Consider the following 19,186-nt stretch of genomic DNA (forward strand, 5'->3'; position numbering starts at 1 on the left):
CTAAAGCTTCGCTTTTGCTCTGTTTTCAATGCGATCGTTCACGTCTCAAGCAACAGCGTGCTGCCTAGGATGAAGCAATGACCACCGAAGTCTTATGTCTGTTGCGGAGGGAGCAGCTAAAGAAAGCGGAACGCATAAAAAGGACCAAACAGCGCAGACCAGTGCCTTCATAGGGTCTGCCGCGTTACATTTTGCATACTTTGGAAAATAGAGCGAGTTTAATGGCACCTGGAGATATTAGCCTATAGTCGCATGGCCTAGTACACTGCAGGGTATGAACAGTGAACGCATATAATGGAGCGATTGTCTCAACTCTGAATGTACTGGGTGTCTGCCTTCGTGTATTATTTGCCTTGCTTTCTTTGCGGGTCTATCCGGCCGTCATTTTTGCCTTCGTCATGACGACTTTGCCCCTCGGCTGCAGGCCACCGGCTCCCCGCGGCCGCCGAAGCGCTGGAAGCAGCTGGCTTGTCGCTGGCCCAAGGCGCCGTTGCACGGATGGGTGTCGTGCGATCGCGGCGCGACGCGCAAGGCCCGGGTCGTGGCCCGCGAGGGCACCCGCTGTCGCCAGGGCTGCCGGTGGGCGCCGCAGAGCGTCGTGACGCACTTCTCCTGCGTCGCGGGTGCGTGGCAAGGAAGGAAAGCCCTGGGCTGCACGGGACCCCCGCAGGCTTCGACAGAACCGGCACCCACGGAGCTGCCCCGGACAACAGGTTGGGGCTCGGCTAATTACCCTCGTTCGGCCCGCCTTGGGCAAAGGCTAAACATAGACGAGGTTTCGTGTGTTCCTCTTCCGCGCACCGTTCCGCTATTTCTTCTTCGGGAGCCTGAAGTGGCGAGGACACACAAGCGCCTCCCTGTCCTCTGGTTCAATGGACGTCGTTTCATGCAACTTTTGTTGTATATTCTAGTAAGATGGTGGTGAGAGGAAAGCAAGCGAGAGGTGAAACGAGCTCAGGTATCGCTCTGTGCTATGTCTGGTTCTGCCATACAACGTGACCAAATGGCATGAGGAAATTGGGCAAAAAAAATTTTGATTCACTAAATTGGCCATCTGTTCTTTCTTATTATTTTACTATTTGAGGCGAGGACGTACGGTGGCGCCATCTTCCGGTAGCGTGCCTCTGACGTGGTATGTGGGATAACACGGCGCACTCCTCATAATTTGGTTAGCGGCGATCAAACAAAACACCGCACGGGTGGCTCACAGTGCAGTTCTGTGGCTTCACAGCAAGGGAAGTTGGTAAACGCAATATGAGTGTACCTGGGCAAACTGCAAACCAAGAACACTATACACACGAAGCATCTTCACAAAACACAATTCACAAGTGGGTCCGGCCCTCGCAATGGAGTCCAACGAGCTGGTATTTTGCGTGAAAGAAGCAATCAAATGTATTCTTGTTATACACTATAAATCAGCAGCCGATGTCGTTTTAATGCAGCGATCGCACGAATTCTCAACGAGTGATTGAACGTGCGCGCACAATATCGTGTGATATTTCTATTTCGCTTAGAACGCTACCGCCTGTGTGTCTCGCTTTGTTTTTTTTTCTTTTTTCTGAGTTTGAACAGGTTTCTGCAAGATCGCCAGTGAATGGTAACGTACTTCGATCCAGTAAAGTGAACATGAAGAGGCAGCCGTTACTTGAAGACATTACTTGACATTACATGAATACATCACTTGACATTACGTGAAGAGGCAGACATTACTTGAATGACAAAATGAAGCGCCCATGTAGCTAATTAAAATGATGCACTAAAAACATAGTAATTTATACACTCATTGAAATTGCGGGCTAAAGCCGAGACATATTGAAGTCATATTTGCCTAGCAGAAATACTGAGACTACAGCATCATGCGCTTTCGAGATATTGCTCCCCGAAATCTGCTAAATTATGCATTGATGTTGCAGTAATAGCTCGAAACCCTTTTTAAGCTCCCGTGACACTTCCAACAGAAACGCCAATGTATTTCGTACCACATTTTTGAGACAGTGTGACTTATGATGCTAATCATGAAATTTTCGCTGGCAGGAGTGATTTCACAACTGCTCAATTTCAAGGTTTCTACATCTAACCATGTAAACAATTACAAAGTTAATAAGTGAATCTTTCCAAGTATATCTACCTGTACATTGCGATTTTCTGTGGAAATAACGTCTGCCGCGCTTCAGATCAGCCCTCTCACAGGCCATAAACGCTTTCAAATCGATGATTACAGGAAGATCTTCACTATAACTAAATAATATGTATTATGCAAATAAATCAGTATACAACAAATGAGCCTGATTTTTGGCTTGGTGTACGAGTCCATGCCCGAAAAACGAGGAAGAAAGGACAATAAAGAGCGGACAGGACACGGCGGTGTTTTCTCCGCGCCTGCCTAGTTGTCCACGGTGTAGTCTCGCTTTCCTTTTCTCCTCCCGAACGTGGTATGCCTGTACCTAATGCGCGCATTTGCATCATGCCGTGGGCTTTAGCTTGCAGCATATGAACATATTACAAGACAAAAGCGAATATTTTTCTGCGAACGCTTTCAGCGATCTTCGAAAATAATATCTAAGCCTTCGTGGCGCAACGGCCCTTCGCAATGATTCATTGTTTTTCTCTGAATTCTTTTTGATGGTTCAGTATTCATCATAGGTGGGTTGCGAGCTATAGCATCATTGAGGCTTCCCTAATACTTTCGTTCTCAGCTCGCACCCAGTTTAGAAGCATCCGACGCGGCAGCTCTGCCCACGTGATCGCTCGTGCCACGTCACGCCGACTGCAGCGCCAGTCTCTCCTGTATAGAGGATCTTGCCTCGGATGCTTTTGTTGTCACGGAAAACTTGAGAACCTGTTTCACGAATCCTGTTCTGAAGATCTCCTTCAGTCTATCTTTTTCATGATGTTACGAATACTACGCAAATGCGCTCACAACAATGCTATTAAGGCGAGGACATAAGCATGCGAAGAATTAACAAGTATGGACCACAATATCAGTTCCTTTTCAGTTACGGCATACTGTAGGCGACTTGTTTTCGCCAGTTCTGTTCAGTATAGCGGGCAAAAAAAAATATAATTCGTTCTTTAGGTTTGAGTCGGTCTTTTAATTAATTTTATTGAGAATATACTCTTTGATTGACTGCGCGCTAGTTCGATATTTAATTACTACGCAATTATGAAGGCTCACTAGAAATAAAACGAACACAGAAATTCAGTTCGGTCAAATAGAAACAAGCCGCTGGTCCATCTTGCCCGTCACGCATGTGTGCACGCATACGCATGTGCACACACTGGCGAACGATACAGGCGATGCAACCATAACTAAGCGGCGAGCGCTGTTCCCGATGCGGCGCCTTTCCGGAGGAGCGAGCTCCCCAGGGATGCGCGCCTCCGGCGACGGCCCCCGGCGGCCGCTGCCCGGACGGTGGACCGCTGCAGTGGCGCCCAGTGCGCGTTCGCCTGCGACCGGGATTACGAGCCGGTGGCCGGGAACCCCGCGCAGCTCGCCGTGCGCTGCCTCGGGGACCGCTGGAACCACACGGCGGCGCCTGTCTGTAAGAGTAAGACCGTTAGCCGTCCATTACACGTTCTGTACGCACCTCTCCAAACATGTCGATCGGGCGGCCCGCAGACACGCACGCGTGCAGGGGCACACACGTGGCCCGCTTCTCTGCCGAGCAGAGCAGCGCGGTGTGTGTAAATGCCAGTGTACATCGCATCGGTCTTATTCCGAATGCGACGCGCGTGGTACGCCGGTGAAGTAGGTTGCCGCTCGTTGTGCCGTACCTCTCGCGTTTTACTTCAGCTGGGCCCTAACAGCATCTGCGGTTGAACAACTCCGCCTAAGAGCAAGAAAGCGAGAACGGAATGTGAGTGTATATGCCATCGCAGGGCTCTCGACTGCAGCCGGGCATAAAGCCTGCAAAAAAATAAACTGTGCCTACGTGACAAGGCTTTATCCGTGCAAGATTTGCGGACTGTTTTCTATCTTTTTTTTTCCTTTTCGGCATAGGCAGCGGCGATGATGTTCGGCCCTTCGATTCACGAGTAATATTCGGGTGACCCACTTCTGCGGCTGTACCTTTTGGCTGGGAATTCGGGCCTAGCGCCTATAGGGGCGCGATGACTTCGCCAACTGTAAGTTGCAAACGGTGTTGCCAACAGCCCTTTGCGAAACCGCATGGAGCACATCGACTGAACAACTGTTTTTCGAACAAGAACAGGCCAGGATAAGAACGCTGCAAACATAGCTAACGCTACAGAATGCGGCGCCATCTAGTAAAAATGGTCCAAAGCAGTTCTGTGAAGATGGTAGCAGATCAAACAGCAGTGGAGCATGGAATGTGTCTCGACAGCGAAAAGTCGCTGGTAATTTGTCGTCCAAGCACGATAAAACTGAATAAAAGCCGGCTTGCCGTTCTTAGCGTTTTTCCAAGCGCGACCGCTAGGGCTACACTGACCGCGAATTGGATGACAAGCCAGTGGCATTCGCTATGGGCCGTCACCTTGTCCCGTTAGCCCAGGGCCGGGTGAGGGAAGACGCGCGCCTGTACTCTCTAATCCGGCCGTGGTTAGCCACACTCAAGCCACGCAACGACCGCAAAACGACAGTTGCCCGTGGTGTCCTGCACATGAGCATCGCCAACTATTCATTTAAGCCCGCAATTTCGCTAACCCCGCTTTACTAACGCTGGGCACGCATTCTTGAATCCATGCGCCACACCGGCCACAACGGTGGCCGGCAATACGTTCTTTTTGCCGTTGCCTCAAAACATGGCTCGTGCACGGAATGACTTTAGACCCACTTTGTATTCTTTGTCTGCTTCTTGACCAGGAACAGCCAGCTTGTATATAAAGAATTCGGAGAATAAACAACGCATTTTGGGTCTATCGAAGTGAAATTCGGGGCGTTTTGCAATTGCAGCTCATAATAAATAGGAAATAGCTGCGCGAACTGGTCGGAAGTGAGCCAAGCCTACTACCTCGTGGTGGCGTTTGACGAATCGTCAGGCAAACTTGCGCGAAAAGAGGAAATTTTAGTTCGCTGTTAGACGGATGCAAAGGAGAGCGTGAAAATTCGATACCAGACGTCATACTTGCTTGTGAGCGCGCGAGCTAAAGAATTAGCGTCCGCGTTTAGTTTGAATTCTGGGGTTTTACGTGCCAGCACAGCGATTTTATTATGAGGAACACCGTAGTGGGGGACTCTATAATAATTTTTACCATGAGGGGACCTTTAACGTGCCCCAATGCACGAGAGATGGACGTTTTTGCACTTCGCCCTCGTCGAAATGCGGCGGCCGGGATGTGATCCCGCGAGCTTCTGCTTGGCAGCGCAATGCGCTCTAAGCAACCACCGCGGGTGCGTCCACGTTTAAACGTGGCACAGATGGACTCTCACGGTCGAAGGTCATTGAGGTATCAATATATGACGCTAACGTAAACATCCAATTTTTTCTTGAGATCAGAAAATAATTGTGTGCATCCAATGACGGCCGTCGATGTCTTGGTGTTGGAAGCTGTGGATTTCATATGGTGAACAGCGCGTTCAGAACCGGGCACGCGGCAAAAGAGTGGCAATTCGCGAAGCTTCTGCTTTACTTACTTTAAAACATCGGAATGCACCGGAATATGCCAACTCATGACTTCTCTCCCGCGCTCTATAAGTGTACGTCTATGTCAGGGTTTCTTTTGACTCGTGTATCTGACACGCCGAATACCATCAAATTTCTCCGTCACCGATATTCCGAGTCGCTACCTAAGTGTTCGCTTGCAGACGCCACAGTGACAGCAGACTCTGGGCATTGCACAGTGGCGTTCAAGTGAAGACGTGTCTTGAGCATTGTTTCAGCGAGCATTTCAGTTGATCGTATACAATCGTTTGGTATAGGTCATGCGAAGCAGGGGTGTATGCCGTTGGCGTTGCTTAGGGCAGTATTTCATTCGGTGCTGCAGAGTCTGTGCCATTTTCTTTATTTAGGGTATAGTCAGTGATGTCATTACTTTCTGGCAGATTACTCGGGAGAAAATGGCTAGTTCTGGCATGCCGTACGCTCAGATCAGCAGCACAGAAATGCAACCGATACAGTGAAGACCGGACGCAAACAGCGCCGTAATTCTTGAGGTCTTGCACCGACTTGTATTTCCTTCTAGGACGCGACAGAGGTGTTAGGAAACTGACGAACGCAAGTCCGCTGCACAGGGTGTTGACCTCACTTCAGGCCTTCCTCGCCTCTTGTCGTGTACAGGTTGCCATGCTCAAGCTGCCTTTCATTTTTATTGTTTCATTTGTCTTCTCTTTTAACCATTGTATTGCACGAAATGGTGTCACGTGTCGCAATAACAGTTCTCGGTGCACAGCACGAGCGCATTTACACGTGTCACTGCAGAGAGCGGATGCGAGGGCCCATCGCCGGTGCCAAACTCCGCACTTGAATGCTCGGCCGATGCCAACACCCTGGGCAGGCGACCCGTCGACACGATCTGCAGGCACGTGTGCGACAAGGGATACGACGTCTTGCCGAGTCAACTACCATTGGCCCAAGTCACTTGCCTAGCCAACGGAAAGTGGCACCAGGAAGATCAGCCGCGTTGTGTCAGTGAGTTTACGCTTTTTTTTTATTCAATCAAAACAGCCGCTCGGCGCAAACAGGTGAATAACTTCTTTTTTTGCTTCCTTTTCATTGAGCACGCATGAGCCAGTGACTGCTATAGGTGTGCAGTTTCTCGGTACTAGCGAAATATCCTCGCGGCTGTAATTAACCTAATTCAACAGAAGAGCTGCTGCCTACATTAATTTACTTTTAACCTCAAACCCATCGCTGGTGAGACATTGGAACGTCTGGATATTCGAAACTCGCAACCCGCCCTAAATATTTCAATATCTTGACTCCTCACAGTCACGATTGTCTGGATGTCGTGCCAGCAACACATTAGTGGTGCAGGTCGAATCATGTCGCCTTTATGCCTCTCTCACTTTCTGTCTGGATGTCGTACATGGCAACAGGCGACTCGTTTGAAACACTTCAAGTTGCAGCAGCAGCGCAGGTGTTCGCAAAACTCAGCTGTAACAACTCACTCAGACACATCGAAAAACAGTTTTTATACTAGTTTGCTAGATTACCTGAACCTGAGAAGATAGTCCACCGAAGATTCCGCTATCCCAGAGGTGTTATACCAATCCAGAAAAAAAAAAGTGTGTGGTAGCCTGATCATGATGTGGGATACGGGAGTAGAGCTACATTCAGCTCGACGAAAAAACTTGACAGTCGCTGTTCATCAAAAGCGTATTCCTTTGTCGTTTGCTTGTGCTATGCTTTTTTCTTGTTTAGACTGTTCCTTTCATCATCATTTCTGTCACTGGCTGCATGCGCGCTACAGCCGCAATTGTGCCTGTGCTGGAACACGCAAAGAGCGGAGACCATGGTGTGTGTGACAAAGAGCGAAGAGACTTCGGAATTCTTTTCGTTGCTGCGTCCTGTTTACTGCAATTGTGATAGGCGTTTCTAAGCGGGAATAATGTGGACACGGTAGTTTCGCATTCGTTTAGAAGGCAGCTTTCAGGTGGTAACAGCGCTAAGGACAAGAATGAAGTCAGGGCACATAATACGCCGGCACGCTGACTCGGGAACTCATCGATGGCTGCCGAATGACAAAACTGAAAGCAAATGTGTTATTACGCAATCTGCTTTGTTGACTAACATGTAAATGGCGCACTTGTCTGCAAAACTGGAGCCACGCGCATCGGCCGGGAGCACCCCGTGATTCTCTTTTTGATGCCTTCTACGAAGCTTTCTAACGCAGTTAAATGTTTTTCGGTCGCAAAAATAAACCACTTGTCAATCAGCGCAGCCTGCTGACTTTTTTATATCCCCTCACTTCACCCTTGTCCATAGAGTGGTCGTGCCTGAAGATTAATAACCAGCTAGTTGAACGCCAGTCCCCGGCCAAAATGTTGAAATAAATTTCTTCTGCTTCGCAATCGCGACAAGTGCACTGAGTAATAATTATAAAGTGTGAATTGTGAATATTTTGTATACCTATTTGGGCATTGTGATGGTTGTTTCACGTCTATTAACTGTGGCAGTGTAGAAAGGTTGGCTACTGAAGAGGCGGTCGTCTCAGACCGTAGCAAAAAACAAATACACGCTAAATGAAAGAACAATATAAGTATAAATAATATAAATAATCAAAAGCTTTCTCACTCATTCAGTGTGAAGGAAAACACTTTACATACTATTCGCTTGGCATAGAGTTGGAAATATATACACATCGCGCGTAATAAGTCGTCGCAGGACCTATGACAAGCTTGAGTAGTCTTTACTCATGCCGAAATAGCTCCGTTAGCGAATCGCATAAAGCGCATAACGCAGAAAACTTACCATTGTATTAAAATAAGATGAAATAAAAAAAAATATGCGCGAACACTCAAGACACGAGAAAGTCATCGTGACGTTACCACGTGATAAAAATGACGCCCGGAAAATAGCGCTATCACAAGGAACCCGTGACACGTCACGGCCCACATGGAAATCTCTCTAGGCTTCAACCGTTTCTCTTGCCCATAGGGGCAGAACCAAGGTCCGAGCAGCTTCCTTTCAGTTAAGGGACGTGCATCTAATACTTCGAAACCATACTAAAGTTTCTCTCCATGTTCGTCATATTGCGGGCATTCAAGGACGTTGCATTCTATAGAAGCATCCGGGGTGGCACGATGTACGCAGTCTCTAGGCTTTTCCGCATCATATATAGGAAGCGAGGTCTGTACACCGCCTCAAAACATAGACGATACAAGAGTGTGTTAGAGCCTGTTCTAGCTTAAGGTTTGCTGGGAATCGTAGCAAAGGGTGTTATACAAAAGAAACAATTGTGTCCGGTCATCGAACCTCGGGGTCTTCTTTAATTGACGCTTAAAGGGACACTAAGGGCAAATAATAAGTCAAGGTAAATATATTAATGCTCCAGAACGTCTAACGCTTCAATATTACCGCGAACAAAGTTTTAGTATTAGAGAAAATGAAGTAAATACAGGACACGATTTGCAGTCCCCAGCTCGAGGGCAAGCGATTTGAAAGGCGCTAAAAGTATGCGGAGCCTTCAGACGCGGTTTTCTCTTAAACTAAGTCTTGTCTTCGCACGAAACAAGCGCTGGGAGGTTTACGGAGGGGTATTTTGACAGTCTATGTTGACTTAATATTTGCCTTTAGTGCCCCTTTAAGTCCTTTATGTGCGGCTTTGGCAAAGGATGGAGCAAATTGTATACCTGTAAGTTCATCGGAAGTATGCTTCGCAGTGTTCATTCTGTCCTAAGCTTCGTTAACCGTTATTCCAATGTGGCTTGCAATACGCTCGAATGGATCTGATGACAGGGAACACATTTTAGATTATATTACCGCCTCTCCAGGCGTTGTTAGCGCTGGTAAGTAGGAGTTACAACAGGATGTGCAACTTTTCATCAGTAAATTTCACTCCTCCGTCTGTATGTGTTCTGCTGCATTACACGCCTGTATTGCAGCAAAGATCAAAGTTAGGCAGGAAATTATTGTAGCGTCTTCAAAGAAAGAAAACGAACGCATAACGACGGAGTTTTACAGCCAAGCTGTGTAGGGTAGTTCCACGATGGTTTTCATGCGGCAGCAGCAACTTGTGGCTGTGCATCGAAGAGGCATATCGTACGCACAGGGTATGGCGGTAAGTATAGAAGTAATAAGCTCAAATACTGTGAACTATTTAAAAACACTCGGGTACAGCGAAGAAATTGCACCTAATATAGGGAAGCATTTGCAAATTCTTGGGTAGATTATGGCGGTGGCGCGCCCCAAGCCTTGAAGACTCCCGAAGGGTGTCTCAACTCTCGCATACAGCTTCGTTGATATTGATGTATCGGTTTCTCGGATTTGCATACATCTGCGAAGGATGTAGCCCTTGATGCTCTGGAAGTCATAGGAATGTAGTAGCCGCATGCTTCTTTAGAGTTTGCCCCTGAAGTACCTTTTATCTTAAAGCTTAACGAGTTTAAAGGTGATGGTCTGAATCTCGAACATTATAACTCGCATGCTAGCGCACCGCATGGTGACATGCTCATTTGTATTTGTTTGACTCCGCATTCATTGAACTTCCTGAGTGTGCAGCGCAGGGCAGCCGACCTCTCTGCTTGCAACAATGGCATCTTCATATCGGCCTTGTGGCGACGTGTCCCGTCGTTCGTGTGAGATTTTAATGAGCAGCTGCTTTGACGTCTTCGGGCAAGGCGCGCGAGTGTTTCGAAATAGAAGCGCATGGTGGAGGCCTTTGCCTGCAAGAACACTGTCTCCATTGGGATGCCTGCAGAAGCAGGCGGAGCTGTATTTCACGTGGAGTAGGTGTGTGGGTGTTTGTCAGAGAGCGAGAAGGAGAGAGAGTGAGAGGCGACCTCTTCTGCTGTGAGCCCAATCAGAATTAAAACACTGGTTTATTCTGTCTATGCGTAGGTGAGAAAAAACGTCCAGCAAAGCTCTGAAGCATTATTATTTCATATAATTTATTAGCGACAGACGCTACCCATGTAATTTTAGTGATCTTTATTAGGCGCTAATAAAAAAAAAGCTAACATTGTGGCAATTTTTTTGAGAAACTACAAATTTGTCCTAATGGGCTCATAAAATGTACGGTGAATGTACAAAGCCTCTGCGTATTGCTCGTATCGTTAACACATCCTAAAGCTTATGAAACATGCTTCTTTTCAGAGAGTGGTTGTGCCAGCCCTGTCATTCTGCCCAACTCTTTGCTCGACTGTTCAAAACAAATCAATCACCTCGGAAACAGGCCTACAGGAACGATTTGCAAAGTCGCATGCAAAGAAGGGTTTATACTTTCACCAAACCAGCAACACGTTAACGAGATCATTTGTGAAGAGGACGGCACATGGAACCAGACAGCAGAGTTTGAGTGCCACAGTGAGTAGTGGAGGCATGTTTTTAGCGACACGTTTTCTCTAATCCAGTACGCTTATTTATTTAGAAAGCGGATGCTCAAGTCCTGATCTGGTTCCTGACTCCTCGCTGGAATGTTCAAACGACGCTAACCACCTTGGCCACCACCCGACAGGCACGTCGTGTAAAATTGTGTGTAACATGGGTCTTGGTCTTCCGCCGGACATGCAGGCTCTTAACCACTTTGTTTGCCAAGAAGACGGTACTTGGAACCAGACTACACAGCTGGAATGCAGCAGTAAGTAGTGTTCAATACGTCACCTTGCTGCTTTCATCTTATTTGACCTAAACACATTGCATCTTAGGTATCGGTTGTCCAAGTTCAAAACAAGTGCCTGGTTCCTCGCTGGAATGCTCTATGGCCGCCAACCGTTTCGGCAAGCACCCTACAGGCACGATCTGCAAGGTAGTGTGCGCCGACGGACTTTCGCTGCCATCGAGCCTGCAATCCCTTAATCAATTTGTGTGCCAAGAAGACGGCACGTGGAATCAGACGACACAGCTAGAATGCCGCAGTGAGTATACAGCCGCCCATCTGCTGCTACCAATGCCAAGCATCGGTTGTAACTCGCGATCAGTACGCCATATCCTGCCTTTCTAAAGGACTTGTGCTAGCCCGGTTAGCATTGAACAAGGAGTACCCCACTGTCCCGACAAATCGCTTCATTCTTCCTTTTGAAGTAATCTATGACCACTGTATTGTGTTCATTTCTACGTTTCTGTCTCAGATAACGGATGCCCGAGTCCGAAACCAGTGCCGGACTCTTCGCTGGACTGCTCTGCAGACGTTGACCAATTCGGCCAGTGGCCTACAGGCACGGCCTGCCAAGTTGTGTGTGCCGATGGACTTGCACTTCCGTCGAGCCTCCAGCCTCTTAACTATTTTATGTGCCAAGAAGACGGCACGTGGAATCAGACGACACAGCTAGAATGCCGCAGTGAGTATACAGCCGCCCATCTGCTGCTACCAATGCCAAGCATCGGTTGTAACTCGCGATCAGTACGCCATATCCTGCCTTTCTAAAGGACTTGTGCTAGCCCGGTTAGTATTGAACAAGGAATACACCACTGTCCCGACAAGTCGCTTCATTCTTCCTTTTGAAGTGATCTATGACCACTGTATTGTGTTCATTTCTACATTTATGTCTCAGATAACGGATGCCCGAGTCCGAAACCAGTGCCGGACTCTTCGCTGGACTGCTCTCCAGACGTTGACCAATTCGGCCAGTGGCCTATAGGCACGGCCTGCCAAATTGTGTGTGCCGATGGACTTGCACTTCCGTCGAGCCTCCAGCCTCTTAACTATATTGTGTGCCAAGAAGACGGCACGTGGAATCAGACGACACAGCTAGAATGCCGCAGTGAGTATACAGCCGTCCATCTGCTGCTACGAATGTCAAGCATCGGTTGTAACTCGCGATCAGTACGCCATATCCTGCCTTTCTAAAGGACTTGTGCTAGCCCGGTTAGCATTGAACAAGGAATACCCCACTGTCCCGACAAATCGCTTCATTCTTCCTTTTGAAGTAATCTATGACCACTGTATTGTGTTCATTTCTACATTTATGTCTCAGATAACGGATGCCCGAGTCCGAATCCAGTGCCGGACTCTTCGCTGGACTGCTCTGCAGACGTTGACCAATTCGGCCAGTGGCCTACAGGCACGGCCTGCCAAGTTGTGTGTGCCGATGGACTTGCACTTCCGTCGAGCCTTCAGCCTCTTAACTATTTTGTGTGCCAAGAAGATGGCACGTGGAACCAGACAGCACAGCTAGAATGCCGCAGTGAGTGCAACGTCAAATATACTGCCGCGAAACGGCGGTAAATGTTTGACAACTCTTACGCTGTATCTTGCCTGTTTAAACTGATAAATGTTCTTGCTCACCACAGAGTGAGCAAGCAATGTACCTAGCACTGTCGAAACGTCAATTTATTCTCCATTTCGACTCGTTCACTGTCCTTATACCGATTTTTTTTACATATCACATTTTAGACAGCGGATGCGCTAGACCAGACCCGGTTCCTGGCGCCTCGCTGGAATGTTCAAAAGATGGCGAAGACCTTGGAAAGTGGCCTACAGGCAGCATCTGCAATGTAGTGTGCAACGAGGGCCTTGCACTTCCACTGAACCTGCAGTCTCTGAACCTCTTTGTTTGTCTGGAAGATGGAACGTGGAATCAGACAGCGCAGTTGGAATGCCGCGGTTAGTAACCTTGATAAAGCTTTGGAACCACGTAATGTAACGTGCGTTGCATTTTAGAGACTGGATGCGCAACCCCGGATCCGGTGCCTGAATCTTCATTGAAATGCTCAAAAGGCGCCAACCAGCTGGGAAATCGGCCAACCGGCACGGTCTGCGAAGTACGCTGCAACGAAGGATTCACGCTTCCGTTAATCCATCAATCCTCTAGCCAGTTTGTTTGCCAGGAGGACGGCGTGTGGAACCAGACAGCTCAGTTAGAATGCATCAGTGAGTGACTATGACAAATTTGCTCGAAAAATGTGTAATCTGATACGCATTGCGTTTTAGAGAGCGGATGCGTGAATCTGGATCTGACACCCAACTCTTCACTTGAGTGTTCACACGAAGTCAACAATCTCGGCAATCGGCCAACTGGCACGATTTGCAAATTTGTTTGCTCCAAGGGATTTACACTTCCATCGAACCAGCAGTCCTTTGACCAGTTTGTTTGCCAAGGGGACGGTACGTGGGACCACAAGACACATTTAGAATGCCACAGTGAGTACACAGGCAAACCCGTCAATGCTAAACACATTCAGTGTATATATCTTTAGTTCTGGCACCTTCCTCTTTGTGGGTGCGTTTTAACAAGCCTGACACAACATTGCAGGAGTTACTTGTGATAGCCCGCCCAAAGTGTCCAATTCTGTCTTGGAGTGTTCCAACGGCACCAGCGAAGATGGAAAGTGGCAGGTCGGAACGCTGTGTCGGTATACTTGCAACGAAGGATACGCCGTTCCGAAAATACAAGATGGGCTTAACTCATTCATCTGTCGCGAGGATGGCACGTGGAGCTTGACAGATCAGTTGCTCTGCGAAGGCGAGTTCACTACTATGCAAATTTTCTAGGAAAATGGCTGTGAAATGTCTCACACAAAAATCTAGGTGGCGCAGTTTTCATAGTGGGCAGTAAATGTGCGATTAAAGACCAATGTATCTGACTTTTGTCCTTCCACAGAAGCAGGCTGTAAAAGTCCGACACAAGTGGAAGACTCCGTACTCAACTGCACGGCGGAGGCCAACAGTTTAGGGAGATGGCCCACAGGCGCGATATGCTCATATGATTGCAAAGAAGGATATGGTCTCGCGACGAACCAACTTCCTTTCAGCCGCATTGCGTGTCACGACGACGGCACGTGGAACCAAACGGAACAACTGCGCTGCAAAAGTACGTATTCTGGCAAAAGGATCGTAGTTCCTTACTATTAACACAGCTGCGACGCTATGACATTTAGTTAATTTAGTGACTGTGTTTCGACATGTTCCTTTAAATTTGTCACATCTTACACTCAAATTCGAGGCGCTTTTCTGCTCTAACCTTTCTCTTCACCAGAAACCGGCTGCGAGGATCCTTCTGCTGTCCAGTTTTCTATGGTGAACTGTTCAGGAACTGCTAATACATTCGGACGGTGGCCTGTGGGAACCGAGTGCTCACATGTATGTGACGAAGGATATGCAGTTTCTCGCCACGAAGTTCATCTTAATTTATTTATTTGCCTTGATGACGGCACCTGGAATCAAACCGAAGGTCTTCACTGTCGGGGTAAGTGTAACAAAGTATATTTACAGTATGAAATATACACATAAACATCACTACGAGCCTCACGCAGTCTACTGTCAGGTTAAGATGTTCTATAAAACCCTAAATATAACTTAAAATTTCCCGCCAGTGAAGGATGTTCAGAATCCCCTTCCTTTACATGAACCCTCCCTTCTCACGCTTTTCGTATACATGCACTCGTTCGTGGAAGAGGAACAATCCATTCCAGAACGTTTTAGCTTCTTTATTCGTAAACACGCTGCTTTTTTTTCTTACAGAAACCGGCTGCGAAGAACCAGGAAAGGTGCCGCACTCAGCCTTAAACTGCTCCTCCGATTTTAATGCTTTAGGAAAACGGCCATTTGGTACGGTGTGTTCATACGTGTGTAATGAAGGTTTCGCCGTTCCTCGGGACCTAGAGCCACACAACCAATTAGTTTGTTCTGAAGACGGTTCTTGGAATCAGAAGGAGGAGTTGCTATGCCTAAGTAAGCATGTCTGGCGTCATAGGCGTATGCACATGCTTTGTAAAAATTGCATGCGAGCCGTATAATGAATATAATGTCTCACAAATTACAGCTTATTAGGATTGTTAGACACATTATAAGGTTGGCGTGTGCCTAAAATTGCACTCTATAGCACAGTCTAGCAAGCTGTATTCCTCATCTCCGGTAACATTTTTTTCTCTGGAAGTTGGCCTCCTGTCTAAACTGTTCTTTTGAGCCCTGGTGGCGTCTGTATACTCAACTCATGCCTGTTCTCAACATGGGCATTATTCGTTTTATATTGTCCCGTAGTAGGGACGGTGAAGAAGGCAGCAAAACTGTGGACGAACCTGTGCCCACAAGAACAGGCTACACTTAAAGCACAACGATAGCGGCGGCCACAATCGGCGATCGTCGAAGTCTCGTCTGTCGGTCAAGCGCATCGGCTTTTATACATGAGCCATCGAATGCTCCAGAGTAATCGCTGGTGCCAGAAAGTTCTACACAATTCGCGTCGCACATAAAATCAGATTACACAAGCTTCGGTGACAACAAAACCATCGATAACATTCCAGAAACTTCCGATGCATGAGAGCGCGTCCCGCGCTGAGGGATAACATTTGTTAGACGATGAAAAGCGGTCACCCGAAAAAGATATACAAGCACATGTGTCAATATATTGCAGTACGCAAACATGTGTAGGCGTGTTCGTGTTACAGTCGCACAGATTAGAGCACAGAAACGGTGGGACTCTGTGTGTACTGCAATATATGAGGGGCAACACTCATAACGCGTATTGCGAGAGTTGAGTACAGTCATCGCCATAGCTCAAAAGAACGGTTTAGCAGTGGCTCAGTTCAAAACAATATTATGTTGTTCGAGCTGAATGGGTCACCGACCGCTATCCAGCCACGGTGGCGCGCTGCGCTGCTGAGCGCGAGGCCGCGAGGTCGGCCGTGGCAGCCGCATTCTGATGGAGGCGGAATGCAAAAACGCTTGTGTACCGTGCATACAGGGCACATTGTAAAAAAAAAACGAACGTGGTCAAAATCAATCCTGAGCTCCCCACTACGTCGTCCCTCATAATCAGATTGTGGTTTTGACTCGTCAAACCGCCGAATTGATTTTTTTTAATCACCGGTGGTCGCACGAAAGCGGATCAGCAGCGCGCGTCAATTTGCTGAAACTGTGCTAGTACTATTCCACTTGGCTAAAACGCCCAAGCTAAGGAACCCTGCTACCTTATTTTGAGAACCTCTAAACGGGTTTCTATAGAACGGCCTCAAGCTGAATGAAAAAAACATTAACAAATCGCGCTTGTAAACAAGAGTTAATCAACTTCAGAAATAAGAAATATGTGCAGATGGCAACGCAAGTAATTATTGTTCAATATTTTACTGGTCGAGTGACGAAATAAGCTTCAAAGCGATGGGAACATCACCTTTCATCGCGTAGAATGAAGGAGCGTGAAGTTAATGATGAGGGCTGAAGTAGAAGTCAGTAAACAGGCAAATTCTGTTGTCCCGTTTGTCATATCCCTGCTTACTCGTTTCTACTACGTAATTTCGGTCGAGTTGCATCATACAGTTATGAACTAACTAGCCCCACAACGAATTATTCTGAGTTTCGTTCACATAGCTGAAACTTCTCACTGCAAGGAGGCATGTCGCCAGGCGCAGCTCGAGCCTCTTGAAGGTGTCACTCATAAGCACATGTAAGAGCTGTATTGGAGATAGATCATGTCCGTGCCCCAGTAGGCCAGGTGTCAATTGCATGCTCCCTGGCCCCAGCTTAAGACTTTGCTTGAAGTATTGATGCTTAGATAGTAGATTTCGTTTGCTTCCTACACATTTTTCTAGCTTTTGTACATCCTAACTAAATACTAGTACGGATACCACCAACCGTGGTTTGCAGCATCCCTTTTGATTGGAAAGTCTGCGGCAATGAGAGCCAGAGAGAAGGGCGTCCGACAAAGTATGGCATACCTCAAGGTCAGCTGGCAGGCAGGTCCGCTAGTGTCACTGGTAGTCCCGTTAAGGCAATATTTGTGTGTCTAATTCTATATGAAAGAAGCTGTAGTAGTCGGCGTTCCTCTATACCTCTTTGCCAAATACACTGGAATGATTGCCGTGTATGCATCCGTTGTGCGGCATATCGTGTTGGCAGTCGCTGTGCGACATAAATTGTTGGAGGAAATCAAGGTTAACTACTCCGATATTGGCGTTATCATGTATGCTTTGGCATCGTCAGGACCGTCACTACAAAAATTACGAATTAAAACTGCATGCCCAGTCTTTGCCATGGGGCCCAGACAAGCACAACGTTTATATGGAAACGTACTACTTGAGTTCGGCACGACCAGAGCCTCCACACTACATTGGAAGCATTATTCACATTACACTTTCCGCGGATTCGTTTCAATAAAGCTTCTGTTCCTTACAGAAACTGGTTGTGAGAGCCCACAGGTTGTACAGAACTCCGTCCTTCACTGCTCTGAAAGTGCCAATGTAATTGGCAATTGGCCGGCCGGGACAACCTGCCAGCATATATGTGATAATGGATTTGTGATCCCGCAAAGCCAACTCGGTCTGGGCGATATTACCTGCCTTGACGATGGAACGTGGAACGAGACCGGCATCCTGCAGTGTCTCAGTGAGTGCTCTTATCATCGTGAACTAGGAGCGTTTACCTGAATATGCGGGCTGTATGTATCCGCCCAAGTAACGTGTTCATTTCGTTGATTTAAACAATATTGTCTTTTCTGGTGAAAATCCATACCTGACATACTTCACCTGAGGGGGATCTCTTTGCGCTCTCTCTATCGGCCGTGGTCTAGATCTAGTCACCATGTCCGCATAAAGACATGCAACGCCAGCTTAGAAGTTTGGCGTATCAGTGGTTCACGGTTATATGTAAACTAAGGCATAAGAGAGAAAGACGACAGCTTAAGGCACGATATGTGCTGCACGTGCATTCTCTCGTCTATAGTTAGACGCTAAAAGACGATAGGAATTAAAACCACGAACTCCTCCAGACTTTCACTGTGTTCACACACTCGTTTTCTCAGTAGAAAAAGCCTACATACTAACATACTGTACACATGCATATATGCACAGCCACACCACGCATATGACATGATATGCTCATTGATCTCTTTATCAGCGCGCTGCGGTTCAGGAGCCATGACGTTCGGTTGCTGAATACGAGGTCCCGGCTTCCAGTTCTGCTTATTTGCATCATTACAACGTGGGCGCGTTCGGGCGAAAAGTGAAAATTTTTTTCCCTCCAGAGTGCCCGAGCTCTGTATATACAACGAAGATTACATCAGGAACACAATTAAAATACAACAGAACTAATTCTAAAAAGAGCTTCACTTCTTCGAACAGTGTTTATTTATTTATTTATTTATTTATTTATTTATTTATTTATTTTCAAATACCCCAGCCCTATTCAGGGCTATTGCAGGAGTGGAGTACAGTAAACATAACAGAAACAAAAGCAGTTGAACATAATAGATAATAGAAAAAACAACAACAAGGGGAAGCAGTCTTATCGCACTAGTGCTTCTACAAAATCACGTAGTGTCAATTCACGAGCAGAACCGGGTAATTCATTCTAGCACCCGACAACTCTCGGGAAAAAACTGTGTTGGAACATGTTAGTACGTGCAAAGAAAGGCTTTAGGTTGAGGGAGTGGCAACGTCTGGTTGCAAGAGCACTGGCATATCTGATGTAATCATCAGCAGATAGTTGACAGCATGAGTGAATAATCGAATGCAGCTTCATGGAATCTATATGTCACCTTGTGCATAGAAGAGATAAATTCAAGGAATTCATTGCAGATGAGGGCGCAAAATTACGATCATAGCGATGACAAATGACGCGAACAGCCTTTGTACCGATTCGACTTTGTTGATGTCGCACACTTTATACGGGTTCCAGACGCATGAAGCGTACGCTA

General features: G+C 47.2%; 1 protein-coding gene across 5 annotated transcripts in view; it reads left to right on the forward strand.

Moving 5' to 3' along the window:
* Positions 1 to 19,186, forward strand: part of LOC135915879 (sushi, von Willebrand factor type A, EGF and pentraxin domain-containing protein 1-like) — a 182,205-nt gene that overhangs the window by 86,657 nt on the left and 76,362 nt on the right. For 2 of the 5 annotated variants that reach the window (XM_065449074.1, XM_065449094.2), the window contains exons 9-24: positions 425 to 713; positions 6,378 to 6,587; positions 10,713 to 10,922; positions 10,987 to 11,196; positions 11,264 to 11,473; positions 11,687 to 11,896; positions 12,110 to 12,319; positions 12,533 to 12,742; positions 12,952 to 13,161; positions 13,219 to 13,428; positions 13,489 to 13,698; positions 13,811 to 14,020; positions 14,159 to 14,368; positions 14,534 to 14,743; positions 15,019 to 15,228; positions 17,668 to 17,877. In XM_065449074.1, coding sequence (XP_065305146.1) covers positions 425 to 713; positions 6,378 to 6,587; positions 10,713 to 10,922; positions 10,987 to 11,196; positions 11,264 to 11,473; positions 11,687 to 11,896; positions 12,110 to 12,319; positions 12,533 to 12,742; positions 12,952 to 13,161; positions 13,219 to 13,428; positions 13,489 to 13,698; positions 13,811 to 14,020; positions 14,159 to 14,368; positions 14,534 to 14,743; positions 15,019 to 15,228; positions 17,668 to 17,877 — 3,439 coding nt within the window. The remainder of the gene's footprint in view (positions 1 to 424; positions 714 to 6,377; positions 6,588 to 10,712; positions 10,923 to 10,986; positions 11,197 to 11,263; positions 11,474 to 11,686; positions 11,897 to 12,109; positions 12,320 to 12,532; positions 12,743 to 12,951; positions 13,162 to 13,218; positions 13,429 to 13,488; positions 13,699 to 13,810; positions 14,021 to 14,158; positions 14,369 to 14,533; positions 14,744 to 15,018; positions 15,229 to 17,667; positions 17,878 to 19,186) is intronic. The other 3 variants (XM_065449080.1, XM_065449083.1, XM_065449090.1) reach the window with 3 other exon arrangements.

This window comes from Dermacentor albipictus, chromosome 1, assembly GCF_038994185.2.
Source record: "Dermacentor albipictus isolate Rhodes 1998 colony chromosome 1, USDA_Dalb.pri_finalv2, whole genome shotgun sequence".
Taxonomy (NCBI): Eukaryota; Metazoa; Arthropoda; class Arachnida; order Ixodida; family Ixodidae; genus Dermacentor; species Dermacentor albipictus.